The sequence below is a fragment of the Centroberyx gerrardi genome, chromosome 16 (genome assembly GCF_048128805.1).
Source record: "Centroberyx gerrardi isolate f3 chromosome 16, fCenGer3.hap1.cur.20231027, whole genome shotgun sequence".
Classification (NCBI taxonomy): domain Eukaryota; kingdom Metazoa; phylum Chordata; class Actinopteri; order Beryciformes; family Berycidae; genus Centroberyx; species Centroberyx gerrardi.
The window spans coordinates 17,660,136-17,685,285 of NC_136012.1; the positions used below are offsets into that span (position 1 = coordinate 17,660,136).

Below are 25,150 nucleotides of genomic sequence, written 5' to 3' on the forward strand. Positions count from 1 at the left end.
TTACAGCAGAACTGTAAATAGTAGGCTACTCAAGTAACGTCCAAGTTCTCCTGTGCCAGAACACTGACTAAGCTTATGCTTTTGCACTGCACCAGGATTTAGAAAAAAAAAATGGCTGACTGGAATTCGTGTTGTGTGCGTCCATCCACAGCCTGTAATTATATATAATTTAATAGGATACAATATGATAGTGGAGTTCAGCTCAGGTTATATTTAACGCCTAAATTGTCATCATAAACTTCAATAGTCCATGACCAGTAAATTAATGTACACTTTGGTTTTCTTTGTCCATGGAGTCAAACATCTCACCTTCATGCTCCTACTGGACAGCAAGGTCGCGAGCGTTTGTGACAGCTGTCAATCAAACTTGAACGCGGTGAGGAGCCAGCCAGGTTTTTTTTCCCGTCGTGAAACATGGAGCGGTTTGTTTCAAATGTGACATGTGAGTAGCTTTAGTCCCTTTACTTGCTGATTACTGTTTGTTTCGAGACAGCTTTAGCTGCCAAATGCAGTTTTACAACTCAAGCTTACCAGAGAAAGTAGCTTACTAAAGGTTATCCGTTAACAACTAGCAAGGAATATCGTTGTTGAGCCAAGAAGCTAACGCTGCTGACTGAAGGATATGACATTAACATTTAGCTAACGTTACGTTTTTCTAATAATGGTGCAAAGTGGCAATTTTGCTATAACAAGCTAGCAGAAGATAAAAAAAAAAAAAAAGCTAACATTAGAGGGTTACTCTGAAATGTTTTTGAGGGAAAGTGACCTCTAGCGATAAGTCTCATCAGGAAGTCTCGTTTTGAACAAATGAGGCAACTAAATTAACTAGTGGACTAAACCATTAGAAAAAATATTCTTATTTTAGTAGGCTAGGTAACCATGTAATCACTAAAATGAGATTAATTTTATATGGGAATAGAGCTGTCAACAATTTTATGACAAGCTGACAAGCCCTTTTGATCCGCACTGATTGCCCCCACAACCTGACCTGAAAGACAGAACCAACTTGGAGGGATGATGCATCTTGGCACAAAAAATACACTGATTGGCCTCATGGGGGCGCTATGATTAAATGTAACTTTTAAAGGCTACACCACAAGTCCAACTAACATGAAACCTTCTACACAAATGCAACTATCCTTACAAATTACACTGAATGGCCTATGGGAGGGCACTATAAAAGTCAAAATTTTCTCAAACTCAAATTTGATATCTTAGACACTACTGGTCTGATATTGACAAAACCTTGAGGGATAATGTATTTTGGCAGTGTGTTCTGGTGAGGATGGGGATGCTATAATTAAAGGTCAAAACAAGGTGACGGAGTTGTTATTGATTGACTGCATCACTTGTGGGAATGACATGTTTACTGTTGCCTTGTTCTCCAACATGACTTGGTTTACTGTTGTTCATACCCAGGTCTCACAGAGAACCTGCTGAAGAAACAGCAGACAGACTACGATGAGGTGATAGAGAAGCTTTTTTCTGAAATCTCTGGCCTAGAGGATTTCCCAAAATTACTGGATCCGCAGGTGGGTACAAATCTGACTGTGTGTGTGTGTGTGTGTGTGTGTGTGACTGCAAGCCAAAGTCCTGGTCAGGGATGTAATAGTAAATAAAATGTGGCTTAACTATGAATTCCAGTTAGTGATCACCTTAAGGAGAACAACCAACATTTATAAATTAGCAAACAAACAAAAAGTGAATATTTATAACTCTGTGGCTACTATACTTTGTTAAAAAAAAAAAAAAAAGGGGGAAACTGGGTTTGGGTAAGTTTACCCTCCACTGCATCCCTTTTGCTGGTGTGAGTGACCAGTGAGTCATTTATGTAATGCAATTCTGAATGTTATCATTAGGACAGGTATGAAATACAAATAATCATAAATCTTGACAGAAAAATTAAAAAGGCCCCAGTCATTGATTTTTTTCTAACATAATTTTTGTCACCTGTATGTGGCCTATTAGGTGACAGAATTTATAACATGCATGTTTATTTTCTTTACTTATATTACAGCTTGAGGAATGTGCCATCCAGCTGTGGAACTGGGCAGTAACTAAGCATGTAGGCACGGCCATAAATAAAAATCAGAAAGCAAAAGGTAGGCTTATTTGCAGTATTATGCATGTAACAAGCATATGCACGATCGTGGCATTTAAGCTATCATGGCTTTACCATGTGAAATGTTGACACTGTGTAAGAGAACAAGCAGGGTTGGTCCGGGTTATGTCACCTCACATCTCTCACCATCTTGTCAGTGCGTCATGTGGCATGCAGTCTGCTGTACTGCTGTGAGCCTGAGAATCCAACAGAGGGCATCGTCCGCAAGCAGATCTTGGTAAGTTCTACAGCTGGTACTTCTGTCAGTGCTTAACATTTCAGAAGGACAAGGTCTGTGTCTGTCAGTGCCATTTCAAATCTTTCCCTAATCTGTACAGATGGCCAGCAAAACAGGGAGAACCTGGCTGGACTGCAAAAACCCCCAGATAGCGGATAACTTTTTAAGACTAGCTGTCAAGGTAAACAAAAACATAACTACTCAAAATTGAGACAGCTTAAATATATGTCAGTTTTGAGCAGATGACACAGATGAAGCCCTGCCAAATAAACCAGAGTTTTTATCTGCATTTGAGAGTGTGGGCCTTCTCTTCTCAAGTTTTGAGCAGATGGAAATATGACTTAACTTCTTTACAAATTACTATACATAAAATACCCACAGAGCCTGGAAACCCTCTATAGCCGACTAACATCCAGAGGTGACGGAGCAGTTGACATCAACTCATCCAAAGGTGATGTGGAGAAGGATCTGCTTCGAATTCTCTCTTACCAAGCAGAATCGGTGAGCTCTGACGGATGAGATGTTCAACACCTTCAACGTGAATATTTGTTCTTGTGATATTTGGCAGCTAAGGAAGTGATATTCTCACAGACTTGCAGTGTGAAGTGTGAGACAGCTAAAATGTGTTGTGAACTGAGAAACAATGAGAGAGGGAAATCTCTACCAATAGAGAAGTTCATGTTATTTGTCGATATTGTGTGGCAAGTGTGGAGTCTATCGCTCTTTGCAGGCCATAAGTCAAGGGAATAACCATGAGGCCGTGGCCTGTATGCAGCGCTGTAAAGACATGCTGCTGCGGCTACCCAAAGAGGTAAAAAATATATATATAATAATTTATATATATATATATATTATTATCCATTATCAGTATTACTGCACTTTTTTGTTTTTGTTTCATATGTAAATATTGTTACTGAAAGGGAGGTTGTGTTATTTTTTTTGTTTTACTTTTTCATACAGACTGGCTACCTCTCCCTCATGTGCTATAACTTTGGAGTAGATACTTACAATCTGAAAAAGTTTGAGGACAGTTCATTTTGGTTGAGGTAAAGATTATAATGTTTAATTCGAATAGAACATTGCTGAGTAACAACAGAGTGGAAAAAAATGTTTTTGATGAATTGCTTTGTTTACCAGCCAGAGCTATGACATTGGGAAGATGAATGTGAAATACGCTCCTGGAACTGAAGTCCAGGTAAGACGGTGCAGTATATACTTTAGTAAAAGCAAAACCACATCTAACAGATGTGTACAAAATGAAATAAACACTTTTTGTCTTAACTCTGTTTGTTTAATTTCTCTCACATTAGGCCAAGGTCTTGAGGCTCCTCGCCACTGTTTATTTGGAGTGGGACTGTCAGCGTTTTCAGGAGAAAGCTCTCAGTGCTGTGAGTTTAGCCAACAAGGTGGGATATAAGCAGTCATCTTCACAATGTAATTTACATGTGCATTTTGGAGCATACACTACCAAATAATAATTAGCTCAATTACCATACTTTGCACCCAGTTACACTCTGCAATTTGACAGGAATGTGTGAGTTCCTCTGGGCTGTACCTAAAGATCAGAATACTGGTGAGATGTGGGGCCGCAGACGATCATATCAGAGCAGGTTGGTTATTAGCAGCCCTCATTGAATTATTTATATAGAACTTGATTAACAAAGGCAGCAGTGGGGTGTCAGTGACTGGAAGGTTGCTAATTTGAATCTCTGAAGCTTCTGGAAAAATGTGGATGGGGAAAGTGAATGACAACTTAACAATTAATATTGAGCAGCTCTACTGCTCCAGAACTATTTAGAGGTTCTGCAGTGGTATAACTCCTCTTTGAGTTTCTACAAGGCATGTTCCAGTAGAGCTGCTCAATGGCTCAACAGTAGACGACTGTTGTACTGTGATGCTCCCAAGTGTGATTGCATGTCACTGTGTGACTGTGAAGCAGGGTGTTGCTGAAAAACAGCATGCGTGTTCAGTCAAATTTTTTCTGGATAAATAAATGTAGAAAAAATACACGTTGAAAAACAGATAATAAAAAACCTTTTTCAGGAGTTAATGAGATGCTGGAATCTGACGTTCCTCTTGAAGTGTGTCTGAGCACAGTGAAACTACTCATGTCTGAAGACAGGTAAAAACTTCTGTATCTTAACTAGTACTTTCACTTGACTCTTTGTTGAAATGCTCACACACACACACACACACACACACACACACACATACATGTACACCTGCACACAGGAACATGTACTTTGTAGAAATGCCCACACACACATATTATTCAGCTCTGAATAATATCTTTTTTGATATTTCCAGAGAAATGCTGGCATTTGACTATTTGAAACGTGTGTGTCAGCACTTTGAGTCGTCCCCTGAGCTGGGAACGGCTCTTGTCTTGCACATTGAGCTGCTGCTGCAGAGAGGCAAGGAGCTGCTGGGCAAACAGAAAATAGAAGATGTCATCACTGGTACTTTACTTCTCATTCCATTCCTGGTGGCGATGATAACTTTTATCTAAATGAAAACAACATGACTAATTGTCATAGTAATGCAGGCATAGTCAATACAGAAGGTATTTGTGCTAAGTGTGAATTACTGGTGGTTCCCCTCTCAGGTCACTATACAGGTAAACAGCTGACTCCCCAGGCCCTCACAAGGCTACATCTCATGCTGTGGGACGAAGCCTCCAAACACTTTGAGGTACACAGAACACAATCCTGTCTACTTTAACTCACAGGATCTATTAGTGTGTATACTGTACTTTATAATGTCTGTCTCCCTTGCCAGGCTAAGAACTATTCAGAGGCTCTGCAGTGGTACAACTACTCTCTGAGTTTCTACAAGGCAGGTCAGATGGAGCCCAACCTGGCCAAACTGCAGAGGAACAGAGCTTCCTGTCTCCTGCAGCTACAGCAGCTAGAAAAGGTGAGACAACCTGAGCTGCAAAAGCAGGTCAGGAAACTAACTTTTCTGTCTGCTGGCCTCAGTAGCTGGTACATCTCAAAACTCACTGGACACTTTGACTATGTCACCAGCCAACTAGACTTTTAGAATTGAATAGGATTTCAAAATTATGGTTGGCTACCTGCCAAAGGTAGGCAAGGCTGGTATTAATTTCCCAAATTGTGCACATGCATGCCTGCACAAGAATGCACATACAAAATGCACATTTTTAGTTTTCATGTATGCATAGTATGGCTTGCATGTACAGTATATGAAAACTTGTGATTACCAGGCCAAAGAAGCAATTAAGGAGGCAGAGAGATGTGATCCTGACAGCATTTTTACTCAGTTCAGTGTTTACAAGATTGCTGTCCAGGAGAACAATGTGGAGAAAGGTAACTATAAGAGATACATTGTCTATTGCTTATGAAAGTAAACATTATGCAGTTTTGCTTCATTGCAGTACACCTACATTTTTCAGAATCTTCTCTGTGGTGATGAGACTGTCTTAAGCTGTTTGTTTATACTAGCTGCAGAGGCAGTGAACGCGATGGGGCTTCTAGCCAGGAGTCCTGTGACCAGTGAGGACAGACTGTTGGTATCTGAGAACGCTGCTTCCAATCTCCTTAGTCTGGCTGCTCAGATTGCTTTGGAGGTAGGACTCATCACAGAGCTCATTACTGGGTGGGAATGTATGGAAAAAGAATTTGATAACGTCTAGTGGAATGAGAATCACATTTCTCAATCTCATGGTATTGTTTAACAAAAGGTATGTTACTCTATAGTTACCCAAAATTTTATAACTGTCAATATTGTGGATATTTTACTAATGCCCTTTGACAAACTATCCCTCTGGTTGTCAATCAAACCATTTTACATAATCAGTCTACTTCCGAGTGTAAATGACTTCAAATTTAGATTTTAATTAATGCTCTGATTGGGTGCCATTACACAACTACGCATACTTAATGAGGGGCCCTGTAATCTGAAGAGAGAGAGGAGAAAGGCAACTCCTCTCCTTATCTTGATCATGCATGTTTTTATTCTTTCATTAGACTAGTTTAAGTACACAGAATTGACAAAAAGCAGGACATGGTCTTTGTGTACGGGTCACGGTGGCGAGTAAGACAAGACTGAGATAAAAGGAGGGAGAGAGATCTCTGTGTTGATAACCCTTGGCTTGTATTTTCTATTTGGCATGGAATTTGACATGGAGCAGTTAAAATATTTCATGATTTTCACAATAGGCATTTTGAACATTATGTGTTAATTTCATACATGATGGCTAACAACAAAATGGGTGGTGTTAAGCATGTCGACAGGGCACCACTCCTTCAACCTACTGAGAAGTGGGGGATAGAGAAAGGGGCTCTAGGCCAATTAGAACCATCAAACCCCCCCCCCCAAAAAATGACACTCGTTGCAGTGGAAATCCATAGCAATTTTTCCTGATTGAGTTCATATCATTGCACTGGATCTTGAAAAGGTTTGGTAATTGCACATAAAAGTATGGAAAAGTACAGAAAAGATATTGATGTTCAGTTTTGATGCACGTATGACCAAACGCTTTATATTTAACAAACAGCTACATATCATTTCACTTTCGCTGTGAAATGTATTAGGGTGATGAATAATCTACAGCTCTAGAGTGATACATATAGCCTCTATCAGTAAACATCATACTGAGCACCGACCAAAACATTTAAATCCATTTGTGGAAATAAAGTCCGGAAAAAGTTGGGATTTTTGAAATGTAAAATGTGTAGGAATCCTGTCATCAGTATATAGCTGTGATGAACATGGTTGGTGGCAGTGATGGTGATGATGTTTGTTCCCCTCTGATAGAATGAACAGCAGGAAACAGCCATGAAGGCACTGGAGAGTCTGTGTGAAAACTCCAAAGATGAACCTCAAGTTCTGACCGCTCTCAGGTCTGTGAGAACTGAAATATACAAATGAGAGAGTGTGAGAGTTTCATTCCAAAATGAGATAGCTGCCATTAGAAAAAAATATTTCTGGCATTAAAGCAAGGCATTTTATGGGTTACTGTCAAAGTTATGGGTCCTTTTAAGAAGTTTGCATACAAAAGTTCTGTTTTTGAGACTAGAATCATCTATGTTTTTGAAATATTGACTGATGAATTTCAGATACAATTTCTTTTTTCTAAATGGATATATAGCAGTTTGGAAATGAGCCCTTCAAATGATCTTACAACTATCTCGATAATATACCAGTACTTATTCAGTGCTTTTGGAGCATTCAGTCTTTATGTTTAATGACTATATAGACAAAACATGACGGCAGATTATTTCACACACAATGTGACAACATTTAGTAAAGATGGCTTTGTGCTGAGAGACTGTAGTCAGACTGTGAGTTTTCCATACACCTCTCTGATCCACTGACCTATATTCCCTTGCTTCTCCAGTGAAAGTGTGTCTCTCTGTACAATACAGTTAGTAGGTGAAAGAAAGGAGGTCATCATCAGTTTCTCCATTCATGCTTTTATAGGTGTTTGGTTCGACTTGTACTCTCCACAATAGAAAAAGCAAGTGATGAGATGAGGTGAGGGGAAAGGAGACTACCTGAAAAAAGCATTCCTATATAATATTGTTGGTGCTATTTTGAATATAATTTTAATACACTAACACTTACCCTACCTTACATTACTCCTTCATATAGGAATGCAAATCTGGATGTCCTGCTGTCTTATCTAAAAATGGGTAAGTATTATATGCAACAGCGTTTAAATAGCATTTGGTAAGAAACATATTAGCTCTCTGCTGTGTGTTTTAACCCCAGAGTGTGTTGTTTACTGTCATTGCAGCTCTGCAGAAAGTTTCATATCGCAGCCCTGGGCCTTGCATGGATGTTGAGCAACGCACAGAGGAAGCTAACTGGTTCAGGAAGATTGGTACTAAGACTCTATGCTCTTCCTCTCCTTGTCACTTCAATCTGACATTGTATGCTATTCATTTTTAAAATCATGCAGCACCATGACTCCTTTTTGCGTGTATGTGTGTGTGTGTGTGTTGTGTGTTGTGTGGACACGCTTGTTACAGCTTGGAACTTGGCTCTGCAGTGCGAGAGCAGCCGTGACAGAATGAGGGATTTCTTTGTGCTCTCTTACCAGGCAAGTGCCCTTATTAGCTTTGCCAGGTGAATTGATCAATATATATGCGGGTGTAGATCAATAAAACCTGAACAGGGATTTAACATTGCCTTAGAAAGATAAACATATCGGTATAAGATAAAGGAACACAGTAGCCCACAATACCTTCTTCCTGATAGTTACCTCTGTCCTTTGTCTTTCTGACATTACTTCTACTAGATTACCTGTAATTACACACGGTATGCATAGTAAGGATTTTTTAACCTTTATTTATGCAGGGAAAGTTGACTGAGCGCACATGCTCTTCTTCAGAAATCCCTGCTTCACATTGATTTAGTTACACACATTCATGCCTGGGAGCTGCCCAGTGCAATCAGAGTCTTCTTTGTTGGCCAATGAGCAGCTCTACTGGACAAACTGGGGTTAGCTATTATTTTGGATACACATTCCCCACTGAGATTTTTCCAGTTGATGTGGTGTTTTGAACCAGTGATCTTCTGGCTACAAACCTGCCTCTCTTACCTACTTCACTAGCCAGCTTCTCTATCCTTTAGAGTGCTGCCATCCTACGGGCAGTGCTTAAAAAAAGGCAATACTACTACACATCACTTCCTATGTTGTCTATGTGTGCTTGTGTTTGTGTGTGCATCTGTATGAACCCCTAGCTCTCCCAGCTGTGCCCTCCCGACCGCGCAGTGCTCATGGGCCAGAAGACGTGTCTGCTTATGGCTGCCGCTGCCTCTTTGGAGCTCTGCAGGAAGTCTCCTCACTCTGCCCAGGTGTGCCACCCACTCCCTCTGTCCTTCTCCTACATTTAGCACGCTCTCCATCCACACGGATGGAAATTTACCGAGACCAGTGAAGAGGAGAGGTGACTAAACATGTTATTGGTGCTGGTGTAGGTGTTTATTTTTAATCCCCTCGCTTCTGAGGAGGAACTGAACACTAGATGGTGATGATGAACTCAGAATGCTTGTTGTGCGTTTCCATTGGTTCACAGACTGAGGAGCTCACTCAGGCCCTGGAACACATTCAGATCTGCTGGGAGGTCTGGAGGACTCTGAAAGCTTCAGGTGCTTCACTGCACTTTTATTATCTCTCTACCTTATTTACAACTGATTGTTAGTTTATATATTTGCACATAAAAAAGATAAAACACAGAAAGAAGAGAAAAATTACAGATTGTGCAGGTGAATTAAAAAAACACAAGGATCTTATAAAAACCTCTCACCTCTAAAGAAGCAAAGAAGTCCTTTACAAAGTTTTTAGGATGTGAATTTATTACAAATATGATGGTGGGGTTAAAGACATGTATTTTTAACATTCATTCATAGGGAGCTTCCCCATGGACCCAACAGACACGTTGCTGCTCTTGTATGAGTTTGAGGCTCGTGCCAAGCTGAATGACCCCAAGGTTGAGACAGTATTGGAGTCTATCCTGGAGCTTGAAAATGTTGAAACCAAAGTGCTAGAGACCGTTGCGGGTAAAGAAACACACACTGTGTTGCAAATCTTATCTCTACTTGCATGCCTCAAGAAGCAGGGAAGTCTCACTATGAGCACCATGGTGGCATTTCTTTTCTATATGCAGCCTTAGCCATGGAGCCTCCCGCCCACTTCCCCCTGCTGTGTAAGAAGGCCTTGAGGATCGCTCTGTCTCTGCACAAGAAACAACCACAGGCTGACCTGGCCCGCTGCAGGTAGCCCTATCACACTCTGCATGAAAAGACCCTCTATATTTGATTCATGACCAATCTTCAGAAGGAGGTTATTAAGTTGATAGTTTTGCTGATTGTGTGACTGTGGGTTTTTGTGTCCCATTTCAGCCAGTGCGTCCACAGCCTGATCCAGCTGTCCCTCCCCAGCGGTGTGTCGGAGGTGGAGGCCCGTGTGCTAGAGGAAGTGTGGGGCTACTACGAGGAGGCCCTGTCCATCATTGCAGCCGCAGTGAGTCAGCACCAATCACACGCCAACATCCCTTGGCTCCCTCCTCCCCGCTCCCTCCGACAGAACTGCTCCCTGCACTATAATTAACCCCCTCTCTTCCACCCATCGCCTGCCTGCTGTTCTAGAAGCATCTCTTTTTTTTTTTATCAATGAGCTTTCAGCAGCACTTCAATTAGCAGATGCCTCCATTCACCACCCACTTCCTGCCAATTTGAATGGTAATGTGCTGTACAAGTCATCACACTGCCGGTGAGCTGCAGCTCTGAAAGAGGCATCAAATTATTGGGGCATTACACTGCTTTATAGGCAGTGCATATTTCCCTATTCATACTGAGTTATTACTCGAAAGCCGCTGTGGAATTCTTTGGATCAAAGTAAAAGCACAAGATTAAAGTGTTCTGGAAAAACTTTTAAATTGATAGACCTCTAAGTTTGTTTATGGACTGTCCATTTAAGACCCCTGAACATGAGTAAAGGTCCGCTTACAGTAGAACAGGATCAGATGAGTTTGTTACACACAACCACACACCCGGCTCAGGTGAGTTCCCCCAGGTGGTCTCCGGTAAATAGCCTTTTGACCGTCTCCCCGCTCTGCCCCGCAGCCCGATGACTTCCCAGAGATGGAGACGCTGTGGTTGCTGACTCGAGCCTGGAACACCGGGATCCTGCTGTACAGCCTGGCCCAGTACCCCGAGGCTGAGAAGTGGTGCGGCCTGGGCATGAGCTTCCTCCGCCACCTGGGCTCCCTGCAGGAGAGCTACCAGACACAGGTAGAGGACTGGGCCATTGGGCAGGTGGAGGGGAGGAGATAAGGGAGGGGATGAATGAAGCAGACCGGGAGAGGCGGTAGCAGTGGAGCGTGATGGTGGCTGAGTCATCCCGCTAGCTAGGCAAATGAGAGAGAGGCCTCGGCACAGGAAATACAAATGTCTTATCCTGAAATACAAAATCGTCAACTGTAGACCTGTGAAAAAAAAGAAAAAGTTATACAGTTGGTGCTGTCTACCCACAGATGTCTGGTCTCTACAGTGAAGTCCTGGACAGGCTGGACAGAGCCAAGAAGAACCTCATCATGGAAGAATAACCAAACTAGGGGAGGTCAGCTGTCACCTGGATAGTGATAAATGTCCGTTCTGAAGGCAAACTTGAATTCACTCAGTTCCATCAGGCTGTTATAGTTGGATGTTGTTATTCATGTTGTGGTAAAATGTTCATGACAGATACGCCACATTCAAATAAATTGTTACATTAACTGTATGCACTACTAATCATTTTCCAAAGCTTGTTAAGGTGGAATAACGAGCACATCGAAATCATAACCGAGTCACATATTTTATTATTTTCAAACAAATAAACTCTTGTCAAGTCCCAAAATAAAACCCAAACAAAAGTTGCAGGACTGTGTTCCCTCATGACTAGGACAGGGAAGACCATGAGGCCAAGTGTCCCGATAGGCTGTACCACCTGCAGTGACAGGAAGGAAACTACTGTACAATCAAAGGGTTCATGTTTGCAAGCACTTACTGCACAGATGTGCTGTAACATAAACAACTCGTCACCCAAAAGGACAAACAAGAACCCTGACCCGCCCACCCGCCCCGCCCAAAAAATAAAAGCATATGTCATCATTTCTCTCATCAGAACAAAGACCCTCATCAATTATACACACACAGAGGCATTCAGGTTCCATCTTGTTATATACCACAACCTCAATGGAAAGAGTAAAATGAAATCAAGTTCTTTGGGCTTTGACATGGCTGACTGAGGTATGAATACCACACACATTTGTTAACAGTCAGCTGTATTTCAACTAAACACCAGAGAGGACCAATTCTAAACTTCTAAATGAGATATTGATCAATGCTCCTGGTTTCTGTGATATTGTTGTGTAGGTTTCTGCCTGCATCTCTTTTTCATTATTTTTACAATATATTTTTTTTTAAATCTATACACCCAGACACGTTCCACAAGAAATCACATGTAGACAGGCCCTACTTGAGGGAATTGAATTCCCAACTGACTAGTTAAGTGTTCCAATAGGCATCTGAAGAGATTTGTCTATAGAGAAATACCAACAATACGGCACATTTGTATGGAAATTATATCTCAGAGTAGCTCAAACTTTACTTACCTGACATTTGTGGTCTATAAAACATGTTTGTCCCAGTTTGATTCACACATGCATGAAGCACAGGTGAGGGGGATCTGCTGGGGGCTTATTTACATTGTACAGCTACCACACCCTTTGAAACAGTCTGCAAGCAGTTTATAAATGGCTCTGTTCCCTTCGGTTATTCCCTGAACTCTGGTTTTGACACAGGTAATGACAGCTGGTTTAGCAGTGGTGCCTGGCAGGTGGGCACACCTGTTCAGAAAATGCCTGCAGGTACAGGTGCTCTGTGGGTGGGAGAGAGCAGGGGACCCAGAGGTCTAGGTTACCACTTCTTGTTGGGTCTGGCTCTCTGAGGAGAAAAATCCCTTTACCCTCTTCAAAAGCTGAGGAGGAAAATAAAACGTTCACGGGGTCGGGGGCCACAGTATTCCTTCTTCTTCAACAACTCAGACGCGTCCCCTCACATGTACACGTTAACACACAGTGCCAAGATCTGCATGCGAGGATGGAGCAGGTCATTTCAATCCTGGTGATACCACACAGCCAACTCATGCAAGGGTTACCACACCGGTGGCCTTGACAAAGCTTCACCATTTACGAAAAAGAGAAGACACATAATACATCCTCTGATTATTCAATTGAAAATGCCTTTAAACTAAGAGACAGTACTGTGAGTACTCTCTCATTCACATTTAACAACTATGAACTCTCACTCTGTGTAATCGCTCAAACACGGCCCTTCAGTCGCAGGGGAAATGGTTATCTGTACGTTAGATTCCTGAGCTGGTCCAGCTCGCCCCAGACAAACCTTAGGGTTCAACACAGTGGTTCAGCACCTGCCCACACAGATTCATTAAGAATTCATAACTTTATAGATACACAGAGCATATAGGTTTAATCAAACCCATCTTTAGTGTTCTTTTGGGTAAGGGGGGAAGGGGAACAATCCAAAACAGGTTATATTGACTCTTTAATTGTTAGGACATCCAATACAATTATTGTCTTGTTCTACCCGTTTTAAGGCCACCACCATGGCGGCAGATAGGACAGTACCATGTGACCATTCAATCAGAAGAGAATCCTCTTGGAAGGCAGAGAGTGTAATAGGGTGGTCTGCTGCTCAACATGAGTTAGGAGGCTCTGGCCGTCCAAATTGGAATCCAATGGCCTAATTCTTCAGTTACGGAGGAAAAGGGTTGAAATACAGGGGAGAATAGGCGCCCACAGAGGTGAGACTCTGCTTTTTATCTATTGCACTCAAGTCAGGCCTCCTGGAAGTTTGGAGGACACAAAAAGTAAAAGGAAAAATGAGAATGTTTCCTCTATTTTCCTTGTCAATTGTGTGCAGCCTCCCTCACAGACAACAGGTAGTCACAAAACAGAATTTGTATTTGATGTAAGGCAGTTTGGTGTTTTGCAGAGAGCCCAGTTACACTTCTCTACCCCCATCCTTTACACAGAGCAGCTAAAAACCACAAGCAAAAAATCCCACAAAAAAAAAAAAAGAAAACAAAGAAATGAAATCTAACAGCCCTCCAAGTAGACAATTCTAGTGAAGTGTAAAATGTGTAGTTTTTAATATGTAGTAAAATCTCAGTAGGATTTTATCATTTATCTCGTGATTTCATAATATAAATGTAGAGATTCAGAACGCATTTCTTCCTTTTGATCTGCCTCCCAAGATGTCTTTATCGGCTGCAGCACAGACAACTGGCAGACGACCAAACAGCAAGCTGGTTTGTGATAAATAGATCACCAGTTTGTAGGCTTCTCCACCAATTTCCTCAGTCATTATAAACAAGAGAGATGACTCCTTGAACAGTACCATCAGCTGGGCTTGATTTTATCCAGTCCTTTTTAGAAAAAAAAACCAAAAAAACCAAAAAAAAAAACCTTAATTGGTCTTCACTTCTCATCTTGCGTGTCTTTTTTAATGTGATTTGATGAACATTTACAAAGTGTTCCAACTTGGTATGATTTGTCTCTGTTCCCCTGCAAAACTTCTTTTGAATCCCAACTCCTCTCTCCGGAATTCTGTAAAACATTCTGATCTTCACAGTCAGTCCCAGTTCACAAAAAGGATTCATTCCTTTTCCCTTTTTTTGTTTTTAATTGACAAATTCATTTGGAATGGCATTTCCAGTCTTGAATGGATTTGTTGAGAAACTCATGCAGGGGTGTGCACAGTCACAGTAATGGTGATAAGACTTCTTTTTCATTTAGAGAGTAACATAATGATGACACTAAAACTTGATATGAAACATATCTGCAAAAAGGGGAGAAGGGGGGGGGCTATTTGGGCTTGGGTGGGGTCTCTGGGACGCAGGAGGGGAGCTCTACACAGATGCAGAGAGGGGACAGCTGGGAGCTCAGAGCTTCTCTGAGGAGGGGATCCAGATGTAGGGGCCAGACTGCTCCTCGATGATTAGCTTGATTTTGTTGTAGATCTCCTCTAGTGAGTCACCCTGTACAATGGCTGTGGACAGAGACACATGCAAATGTATTTGATGGTCGCATTTGAACTAAAACATGCTGTCAGTGACTCAAAGCCAAAACACAATGGGACCTACCTGTGAAATACTCTCCAAATTCTTGTTCCAGCTTAATTGCCTTGTCAAAGACTTTATTGGCCTGTTCGTACGTCTGCCTCTTATTCATTTCCCTGAAAGAGACAAGTCGTTATGGTTAGTATTACAGCCAAACTTAACGATCACTGATAAATTCAGGACCGTGTCAAATTTGTCTTAATTTCTCTACATGCAAAAGCTCAAACTTACATTAGGGCTTCAATGGATTTTGGTTTGATAAAGATGGCAATCGAATAAAGTTGTGCTTGTTGCAGTCGTTTTATAGCATTCCCAGACACATCCAGAATGCAATGTTTTCCCTGTGGGAGAGCAGAGTGTGGTTTGTTAAAAATACTAGAACATTTTAGATTTTTAGTCACATAATTAGGCCATACATTCATGAAGGATTCTGTACAACAGCTCTGTGGTTCTTGTAATGCTGCAATTATCAGTACTGCTAACTGATAATCATTCTCAATTTCAGGCAAGTTGCGGTACAACATTCATTACAAATGTTTGTTTTCCATGTAGCAGCCCAAGTTACACGCCTCTGGTTACACCCCAAATACACCAAACCCAATCTGGTAACCAAATCTTGGGAAGAAATATAAGTATCGGTCCCTACCCTCTCAGCCACTGCTCTGACAGACAAGATGCTTGTCCCATAGAGGTTCTCATTGAACTGGCCGGCCTCAATGAACTTGTTGTCCTGAATGTCTTTCTCCATTTGCTCTCGCGAGCCCACAAAGTGGTAGTCCTGGCCGTCCATCTCATTCTCTCGCCTTGGACGAGTCGTGTCTGCAAAGAGGAACAAGAGACAAATTTATTTTTGTGCACTGTAATGGATGCAAGAGTCTTAAGCAGCATTTGCTGTTTGTGGCAGCGGAGTCATCGCCATGACATATGTTTAGTGTATTGTGCTTTGTCAACTCACGGGGAACACAAGAGCCAAACTTGTGGGGAAACTCGGAGATGAGGTCATCATTTACTCTGTCCTTCATTGGGCCCAAGATGATCACAGGCCTTGTGTAGTGGACTGCAATTGAAAACAGAGGAGGCATGTGGAAATGTTGGAAAAACAAAATGTACAATCCATAGTTTAGCTCATATGCAGTCTGGTTGTTTTCTCAATGAAGGAAAAATGGTTCACTCACTTTCCTGTCGAATGACTGGCTCATAGGAAAGAATTGTGTCCTCCTGGCCCTCTGTAAAAACACAACAGAATCATTAGGAAGAGGAACATCTCACTTACAAATGTCACTTGTAACTTGTAAATGTGTAAATTTAATTTAACTAGTGCCTTTTATTTTTAAGTTGTACTTGCACAAGTCTTTCGTAACATTATGCTGCTATTACTGCTTTTATTTATTTGTTTTATTTTAACTACACCAAGAGAAGCCAGGCGAAATTTCATTGTACCTGAGTATAATGGGTTAGGGTTAGGTTAGTTGGGTTAGGGCTATTCTATTCTACAAAGATGATCATGGCTGATAAAACAGCAAGAGAAATGTTTGAGTAGTATATTTATGCATCTTCCACAAATGCACAGGAAAGAGCGCTTTCTTCAATTAAGTGCCAGAAATAAGGAAATGCACCATGCTCTTCATTTAGGTGGGCAGAATACAACAAAACAGAAAGACCATGGGAGATAAAGGTGACTCACTTGAGCTGCTTTCACTGTCGCTTGTGTTGGATGTCAGGCATTCTGTGAAGGATAAGAGAATGATTGGATTCAAACACACATGCCAGAGGCACATTCAAATAAATTCTCTTGGTTTTCAAATGGGTGAAAATTATTTTCACCTGCCTCAAGAGCCTAAGGAAGAAAAAAAAGCCCCCTGTTTCTCAGCATCTACACCTAACCCAGTAAAAGAGGAAATAAATAAATAAATAAATAAATGAAAAAAAAAGGGATAAAGAAAGCAGAAGTCTCGTTTGTTGAGGCAGCCGTGCTCTTGCTATATTGGGGAAGTGGTTTGAGGTGCCAGCAATAGGAAATTAAGTGTTTCCTGTGACAATGTCCCAACTGACCCACCATTCCCTTGCCAGTGTTTCCTATTGCTAGATCTGTGCCTGTGGCAGCGGGTCTCATATCAGGGATAAGACAAAGAAAACACACTGGTGTTACGCTGTCCACAGGAGGGAGGCAGGGGCTGAGCGACCCAGGGGGAATGGAGGGAAAAGTGTTTCCAACTCGGCCTAGCAACACCCTGTTCTGTTCTGCTGACAGATATATACCGGCTTACTCTGCGTGATCTTTATCTCACAATGCTGTGCTGAACATTTACTGTAAAGAGCCCATGAGGACATTCAAAATAAGACTAATGCTCACTCCCCCACCCTTGGGAATGTGTGTTTTATATGCATTGTGAATCTGAGTAGGTGTGTGCGTGCGCGTGTGTGTGTGTGTGGGGGGGGTATGTGCGTGTGATTCTAAATGTGTGTGGTTTAGCCATTCCCAGCTGGGTCTGCAGTGACAAAGCATTTTTCTCTGAGCTCGGGGGGCAGCTGCTTGACACAGTACAACCACACACTTACTCAAACTCTTTGATCCATAAAAGTCATCGCTTAACCCTGGGAAGTCCTAGGTGTCCCGACAGGTGAGAGCAGAAACCAAGAGAAGAGAGCAGACAGGAAGAAGAAGAGGTTAGTGAGAGTTGGGGCAGAGAGGGAGAGGAGTGGTGTGTAGTGCTTGCCTGGCCCACTGACACATGGTGCTGTGCTGTACTCATTAAGCCTGAGCCCCACTTTATTCATTGTAAGCCATGGCCTTTCAATTACACAAGCCCAATCCCATTAAAATGGGATTTTGACCTGTTAGTGTTAAAGCTTGAGTCCAGTTAATGAGATTCTTCCTGTTGTGGGTCAGTGACTGACTGGAGAATTGACCAGGACTAGAAGGGCCTATATGAGAGTAGCATCACAGTGTTAGGAAGGCCCGTGTGTTAATGCAGCCAAAAACTTGCACACACACACCTGCCGGCAGCACATAACTGGGCACTCCTCTGGAGCCCAAAGACAGATGCACAGACAGACACCAGAGAGAGACCTACACCTCGAGCCTAGGGCTGGCTGCGTGTGTGCGGCCTCTCTCTGGGACGGTGAGAAAGGGACGAGAGTGGTGCCATCACACAGCCACTGTCCTTCCCCGGAGGTGAGCGGAAAGATGAAAGCTGAGAGACAGGGTTGAAGCATGAGGGGAAAGGACGGCAAGCCCCTCGATCACACAGCTGGTACTCACGTTCAGACTCCACCAACTCCTGCACAATATTCTCCTTGCTCTTGTAAAACGGGAACTTGCGTGAGAGGTTGAAGCTTTTTTTGCGCTTTACTTTGACTGGCTGCTTGAAGATGTGTGGATGAGAGGGAGGGGGGCAATGAGAGGGTGAAAACAAAAATAGAATGGGTTTCAATGAAGGCACACAACACCCATGCAAAAACCAAAATGAAATGGAAAGAAATCAATACACATCAAATAATGAAAATGAGAAGCAGGTAACGGGTGAAAATGAATGGAACATCAATGCAAAGGAAACAGGCTACCGTTTACCATCTTAATCACATACCGTTTTCAATAAATTTAATCTCTTTGCATTATGGATAATACAGACAAAACATTACAGCTGATTCATACTTCTACAAATTAAATCTGACACAACTGTCTGGCAAACTTGCCGACATTTTGTAGGCACACATTTATTTAATGCCACTAAGCACATGAGCTGTGGAGTCTACAGAGACCTCTCATCTCCACAGAGCTTCTGTGTAATCTATACAGTAATAGGAGTGCTTTTTGTGCTTGGTTCAGTGAGCAGGTGCTGGTCTCTTTCCCACACTCAGGGGGGAAGTAGGCCATCTCCCTGGGAGCCCAGCAGCAGCTCTGAAGAGAAGCTCTATGGCACCAGGGAGAGACCGGCCGGCCCTCCACACTTACCCTGTTGGACTCAATCATGCCCGTCCTGGCGTGGAACTTGACTGTTTTTAACCTGGCCCGCTCTTTCTTCTCCACTCTGCATGAAAAAAAAGACACGTTTAGGCCGTATTCTTGGGGTAAGTTGAGACAGAATGAGCGTGAACTGTAGTAGTCGCGGTAGTCTGGATTGGCATTAGCACACTGCGCATCCAACTGTGGCGATTTAAGAGTGATTGTACCTTTTCTTGCTTGGAATGACCCCAATCTGCTCACTCTCTCCGTGGGGTGTGACCAGCCGTGCCTGCCACCACTCATCGTCAGAGGCATTTATGACATGGAGGATGTCCCCGTAAGAGAAGCTCAGGCCCTGGCTGGGCAGGCAGCTGTCCCTGGTCCGGTCGTAGTCAAACAAAGCTCTACACACACACACACACACACACACACACACACAGGCTACAGTTACACTCATTTAAAAAAAAAAAAAAAATGGCCCAAGAGATTCCAGATCCAATTTTATGATATCACATCACTTTAAGTCCACACTTGGCCTGAAAATGGCAGTTATGAATCTCATGTATTACTTTATCCGTCTTTGAGTTACGTTGTCCCACTCTCCCTCTCTTTAACTTTAAATTGTTTGTTTGCAGATTGTGGCCGGATTGCGTTCAGACTACGTGGAATTAAGATCACAGCACGAGCCTGACCACATCCATATCTAGTTTTGAAGATGCGATAGCACTGTGAGCAAAATACATTTTTTGTTAAGTCCAGACCTGTCAGTTATTGCATTGTGGTGTGACTGGATGATAAAAGTTGAATTAAAACAACAGCGTAATTGTAGCCAAGCATACTGTACATAAGGAGGAAATAAGTGTCAGACAAAACTCTAGACAGGATATACATTAAGGCATGCCACTAAGAAGTTCATGCACTAGAAAGCCTTGTACATGACATTTCAAAATATTGTTGCTTGACACACTGGTTCTTTTGTTGCCACATACTTTCCACTAGAAAACACAAGCTGCTTGTTATCTGTCTGTGTACATCACTACCTTGTCAGACAGGTAAACCCAGAGACATTAAAAAGGTTTTAATACCTGTTTTACAGGTTTACCCATTACTTGACCTACAAGCCTATATCTACAGGCCATATGCCATGGTCCACTGGAGAGAGATGCTGTGGCCAAAATGCATTCTCTCCTCTGGCTACAGTCAGATTTTGGCTGACCTATTCCTGCCTACTCAAACAACAGCTGGCAACAAGCAAGCAGTACTGCTGAGTAACATGATGCCATTTGGTTGAAGCGTATATCCCAACGTGCTTTACAGTAAAATGAGTGCATTTTCAACATGGGTTGGCAAAGCCATGATCAAATCTATAGCCTTAACGGCGTTAGCACCATGACATACCTGCAGAGCTAGAGTACACAATGTTTAAGAGTGAATGTGGGCACACGTTAGGGTTTTTTTTTTTTTTTTAGCGCACCTTAGAGGCTTAACGCCTCCGCATTCCTGAGGCTGGGCTGGGAGGACATGGCTGCTGCAGCAGCCGGCTAACTAGACAGCTTTTCCTACATAACTGTGGGCTTAGTCACCCGCACAGGAGTAGGCTAGGCTCTACATGCCTCACAGGAGCCAGTCTATAAGAGGGGCATGAGTCAGACTGGTTAACACTCGTCTGTCTATAGGGGGCGTCCAATGAGGTAATACCTATATACTCTTGATATATCCAGGCAAGGTCCATTGCTGCTGAATTTAGGCTAAATCAATCTCATAGTGTAGCTATTAGGCTTAGGTTGAGTGAAGTGCATCAGCACTTCGCTAGAAATACGGTGATGCACTTGGGCTATGGAGTTACATCACAGATTAATCCTTTCACCTTGACCCCCGTGAGCCCTTTGTGACTTGCTGCATTTATGTGAGCTGAAAGATGCCACCTGTTGTAATTCCTAAATGAGCTTCCATACAGTTTGGCAACCGGCCCAAAGTGTGATAACGTAGAGCACTTCTACAAGCTGCACTGTCAATCTCTCAAAGGTAATACATTACACAAAGTGGGGTCACATGTGGCATCAAAACAACAACAATCCAGTGATGGAACAGGAAATGCTTGTTCATCAGCTTCTTTGATGGTGATGGAAAATATCAATCTGGCACCCTAAATTAACAATTATACTAGAAAATGGAACTAAGCTAACTTGTAGTGCCATATGATCTATGCTGTGCATCACATGCTGTTATAGTGTGGCTGCTTTTGACAGCAAGTGCTTTCAAGCTTTTCCCCCCCCATAGGCAGGTAGGGATTTATTTGTTATGCAAGAGTGGTTAGTTTGACAACAGGATCTTAGAACTTGATGATGATGTGTGTGTGTGTGTGTTCCAGCTGTACCTGACATAGAGGGAGCGTTTCTCGCTGGTGCGCAGGGAGCCCGATCCCGAGCTCATGCTGCTGTTCATCATCTGCTCCCTCAGGTCGTGGATCTTGGACTCAAAGCGGCTGTACTCTGCACGGACACAAACACACAAAACAAACCGTGTCAACAGCATCCCAAAAATAGGATCTTGAGCGTGTACTTCCCTGTTTGGGTTTTCATGTATTACTACTCGATACACACAAGGTAAGCTAGTATTGTACATCTTAAAAGGGGTAAACAGAGTGAGGGCAGGGTTGACCCCGTTCCCTCGTCTCCCTTGGCCATTGTTGGAGGTTTCTGTGTCTCGGTCTCTGTGCTGCACTGAGCCAGTGTGTGGGGAGGCAGGGTTCGGCGGCTCCTTAGGCTGATTAATGACCCCGGGAACAGATGGAGGTTTATCACAGATCTGCCTCACACATCCAGTAATATCTGATGTCAGGTAATTAATTATACAGATTAATTAAGTTCAACATGGACTCTTTAGTGTGGTTAAAAAAAAGGAAGGCCTCCAACAATTTCAAATGGATGACCATTTGTCATAGGTGTGTAAATCCAGTTGCTGCTCGGGAGCGCAGGGATGATATATGAATCCACCTGGACCTCCTCATTAAGAATGCACTCATTAGCTGGCTGTGCGCAGTGTGCTCTGCGCCCAGGCTGCTGGAACAAGCTAGGCAACCACACCATACAACACACAGCTAGAAAAACAAACCAGCAGATGCAGCTAGAAAAACAAGTAGGCTAGGGTGCTCATGTGATCACACAAAAAAGGCGTTAGGATCACAAAAAAGTAGCACTGTGAGCACAGCAGCTTTTGTAATCTAAATGTTTTGACAATGTTATGCTTTACACTGCTGATACAAGGACAGACAAGATAAAGCAATGCAAGTTAAAGATAGTAAGAGCTTATTGTCCATTTTGTGCAACTAGTAGTGTTCAGCAATTGAGCCGTATGTGGCAGACCAGAATCAAATCATTATTACGCGCGATAACCAATTGTAATGCTCTAATGACATACCATATCTTTTCCATTATCATAATTAGCCTATAAAAAGAGAGCCAGCGCAAGCGAATATCATCTAGATTTATTCCACATATTTCTTTTACTGCCATGCCTCTAACGGTTGCCTCCTACCTTACAGTTTAATCATCCATAGTTGGCAACACTTTCCCATTCCAACATGAAAAGCAGAGATCAAAGTCCAGGTTCTGTCGGACAAGCCTAGAAGTAGCCTTGAAAAATAAACAATCATGCCTACAATGATGATTTGGTTACTCCAAGCTCCAGGGAAAAGCCCTGTCAGGTGTGAAAACAAGCCTCAAGCCCCCTGACTCAAACCCCCAGCCGAAACCTGAAGTGGATTCAAAGTAAACAGAAACCCCGCCCCAGGCCCGGTGCCTGGTCTCCACCCTGCTCTCTGCTGGAAGGGTTAACAATACAACAGAGTGACACTGCAAGGTGAGGTAACCAGACACCGCCTGACTGCCGGTAACCAGGAGCAACGTCCTAGCACTCCTAGCATAGGGACAGCGCATGCGGAAGCAGCCATACAGACTAGTCCACTTGGCTCTCAGACACAGGAGGGCAGAGAGAATGGAGCACTAGAGGAAGCAACTAGGGAAAGGAGGGGCCGAGGGACAAGACAAAGAGTAGCTAAATGGAGAGAGCCAACTCAATGCCCCAATACCACCAAAGCAAAGTGTCGGCTCAGAGCTGTGGTGATGAGGTAGTGGTGTGAGTAGCACAGGTGGCAGAGCTCAAAGCTTAGCTTGCTCACATTCCTTAAGGTCGGTAGACCCTGTAGCACTGATCCTACATCCTACTGATCCATCTCAGCAGTATGGAAACGCAAGAGGAGCAGGGAGACCACTATACTAGAGACAACAGCCTGCTGCCAGCCTCTGGAGCACATGAAACAGCAGTCACAGAAACGGCTGTAGCCTGCCGTCAGTAGCGAGCCTGGCTTGTTTAGGAAATCAGATGGAACCTGATACAGACGAGCGCAAATCCAAGTAACAACAGTAACAAGCAGTCCTCAGATCACTGACAAGCACACACGCTTAGAAATGCTGGCAGTCTTCAATCATCAATGTAAAACACAGTCTCTTACACCACTTAATATGCAAGGAACGCTGAAGCAAGAAGGCTAGCCTATATTATTTGGAGTGACCCATAGGAAGAGAAGAGGAAGACAGCAAATAGAAACTGGGTCTTTTCTGTATCTCACTCTCCCACTGCTTGTCCTCATTAGTCGTACAGCCTTTTATTTTGGGGGTCGGTCGCTTCTCTTTTGATCCAGTTATGCAACACCGCAGGCATGTACTTGTAATGTGAGAGGCTGTTATGTTCTCAGGGTTAGTCGGGCCTGTGACCACTGTTACAGCCCGCCTGCCCCCCAACAATATACTGTAGAAGGAACATGTAAACCCTGGCTAATCTGCTTCTAAAGAATTGTGCAGTGCACACTGGTGTGAGTTAATGGAGGTGCTAGGGGTTTAACATTTCCTCCACTGCCCTCCTCCCATTTCCTAAATGCAAAGAGTCTACTGTAATTACACCCCTTGACAGTGGGGCAGGGGGGGCGTGTGGATATGCACCCCTCATTTCCATTCATTCCAGCTGAATGCGAGTTGGAGTTAAAGACTTGGTGATGCTCCAGTGAGCCAATGAGAGACAGGGGGACCTCCTGCCGCAGCCTGTGTGCTCAGTTGTGGATTCATGTAGTCTTCGGCGCTGGCCCTCCATCAGAGGTCTGTGGACGTCCGGGCTGCGACCCCTGAGAGTATCCAGGCAGCTTGCCCGGCATGAACCAGCATTCACACTCCACTTCCTCCCCTGACTGACTGTCCTCTTACAGCAGACTGGGGTCCCTCCTGCTTCAAACTCAAACGGAGGACATGTCACACAACAAGTTTAGGATGCCAGCCGAGTTATTGGCGACAGATCTTAGGTCACCAGTGGGGATGCAGGAAGTAAATCATTTGCCAGAACTCTTGACTCATGTGTTTAGGCTGGTTAAGCATTGTCAGCTTGCAACACAAACAGATCTGCAAGTGTCCTTCACTGTGCCACAAAGGAGGCACAGTGCTCTCAAAGCACGATTTGATATGGAAACAATGCTTTCCTTCAACTAACCACATCATCATTCAAGATGTTGCTTGATTGGTGTGTCTTGACAACATGAACATACACGGACAAAAATGAAGCACTATATAGTCAGCATTATTTTGTGGTGCTTTTTGCTGGCTGCAGAGGGAAAACTTAAAGGGATACTGCAATGTTGTCAGTCTTGATCTTGGCCTGTGTCTTTCCTAGATCCATGCCAACTCAGTAATCCTGTTCTACCTCTATTGCAATGACCTTGGAGAGTCATTGGACATTTCAGGTTTGGGTTTCATTGAAAGCATCAGGAATACAGATCGAGAGCATGCTACAACGTATGCTTTCCCACATTCCTCTCATAGTCCAACCTGAGAACACAGCTTACACATAAAGCTCACAATATCCTTTCCAATGTTGTTACAGCATGTTGCTGTGGCATGCTCAATTCTACATGCAAAGAATTCCAAACACACTGAAGAAAATATAACTGAAAGTCTATTAATAGAACTCTAATCTACTATTTGTTCATATTACTGTGGAAGAGCTAAGCTATTTCCGGGAGCCAGAGTCTCCTAGGTAAGAAAACAAAGCCAACATGTAGGATTACCACGTCATATCTACTTTAGTCAGCATGGGAATTAGGACAAACTAATGTAGTGACTCCTGGTCAGAGCTTTCCATGTGGTCTAGGAACCTCTGATACCACAT

General features: G+C 43.0%; 2 protein-coding genes across 7 annotated transcripts in view; one reads left to right on the top strand and one right to left on the bottom strand.

The window, feature by feature from the left end:
- The first annotated feature begins 414 nt into the window (after positions 1 to 414).
- Positions 415 to 11,439, top strand: tex11 (testis expressed 11). The gene is made up of 29 exons (XM_071917109.2): positions 415 to 442; positions 1,420 to 1,532; positions 2,018 to 2,102; positions 2,260 to 2,339; positions 2,440 to 2,520; positions 2,721 to 2,840; positions 3,070 to 3,150; positions 3,300 to 3,385; positions 3,477 to 3,534; positions 3,650 to 3,745; positions 3,868 to 3,949; positions 4,383 to 4,461; positions 4,647 to 4,798; positions 4,945 to 5,030; positions 5,118 to 5,255; positions 5,566 to 5,668; positions 5,804 to 5,928; positions 7,119 to 7,204; positions 7,785 to 7,838; positions 7,956 to 7,996; positions 8,101 to 8,187; positions 8,336 to 8,406; positions 9,051 to 9,164; positions 9,386 to 9,458; positions 9,720 to 9,869; positions 9,977 to 10,085; positions 10,212 to 10,332; positions 10,935 to 11,102; positions 11,345 to 11,439. Exons 1-29 carry the CDS (start codon positions 415 to 417, stop codon positions 11,414 to 11,416), a joined length of 2,739 nt encoding a protein of 912 aa, XP_071773210.2. The 3' UTR covers positions 11,417 to 11,439.
- A 211-nt stretch (positions 11,440 to 11,650) lies between these two features.
- Positions 11,651 to 25,150, bottom strand: part of dlg3 (discs, large homolog 3 (Drosophila)) — a 77,710-nt gene continuing 64,210 nt past the window's right edge. For 4 of the 6 annotated variants that reach the window (XM_078289294.1, XM_078289292.1, XM_078289295.1 and 1 more), the window contains 11 exons: positions 21,315 to 21,429; positions 19,165 to 19,341; positions 18,947 to 19,022; positions 18,254 to 18,356; positions 16,676 to 16,717; positions 16,167 to 16,217; positions 15,947 to 16,048; positions 15,638 to 15,810; positions 15,223 to 15,332; positions 15,016 to 15,107; positions 11,651 to 14,921 (listed from right to left, as the gene is read on the bottom strand). In XM_078289294.1, coding sequence (XP_078145420.1) covers positions 14,815 to 14,921; positions 15,016 to 15,107; positions 15,223 to 15,332; positions 15,638 to 15,810; positions 15,947 to 16,048; positions 16,167 to 16,217; positions 16,676 to 16,717; positions 18,254 to 18,356; positions 18,947 to 19,022; positions 19,165 to 19,341; positions 21,315 to 21,429 — 1,148 coding nt within the window. In that variant the 3' untranslated portion in view covers positions 11,651 to 14,814. Of the gene's footprint in view, positions 14,922 to 15,015; positions 15,108 to 15,222; positions 15,333 to 15,637; positions 15,811 to 15,946; positions 16,049 to 16,166; positions 16,218 to 16,675; positions 16,718 to 18,253; positions 18,357 to 18,946; positions 19,023 to 19,164; positions 19,342 to 21,314; positions 21,430 to 22,474; positions 22,680 to 25,150 lie in introns of those variants that run through there. The other 2 variants (XM_078289297.1, XM_078289293.1) reach the window with 2 other exon arrangements.

What these genes read in the sequence shown, in the direction of transcription:
- tex11 (XM_071917109.2), top strand. Translation starts at nt 415, where the DNA reads ATGGAGCGGTTTGTTTCAAATGTGACAT. An exon ending in CTGTGAGTTTAGCCAACAAG is followed by an intron (nt 3,746 to 3,867) that starts GTGGGATATAAG and finishes GCAATTTGACAG; the next exon opens with GAATGTGTGAGTTCCTCTGG. An exon ending in AGCTACAGCAGCTAGAAAAG is followed by an intron (nt 5,256 to 5,565) that starts GTGAGACAACCT and finishes TGTGATTACCAG; the next exon opens with GCCAAAGAAGCAATTAAGGA.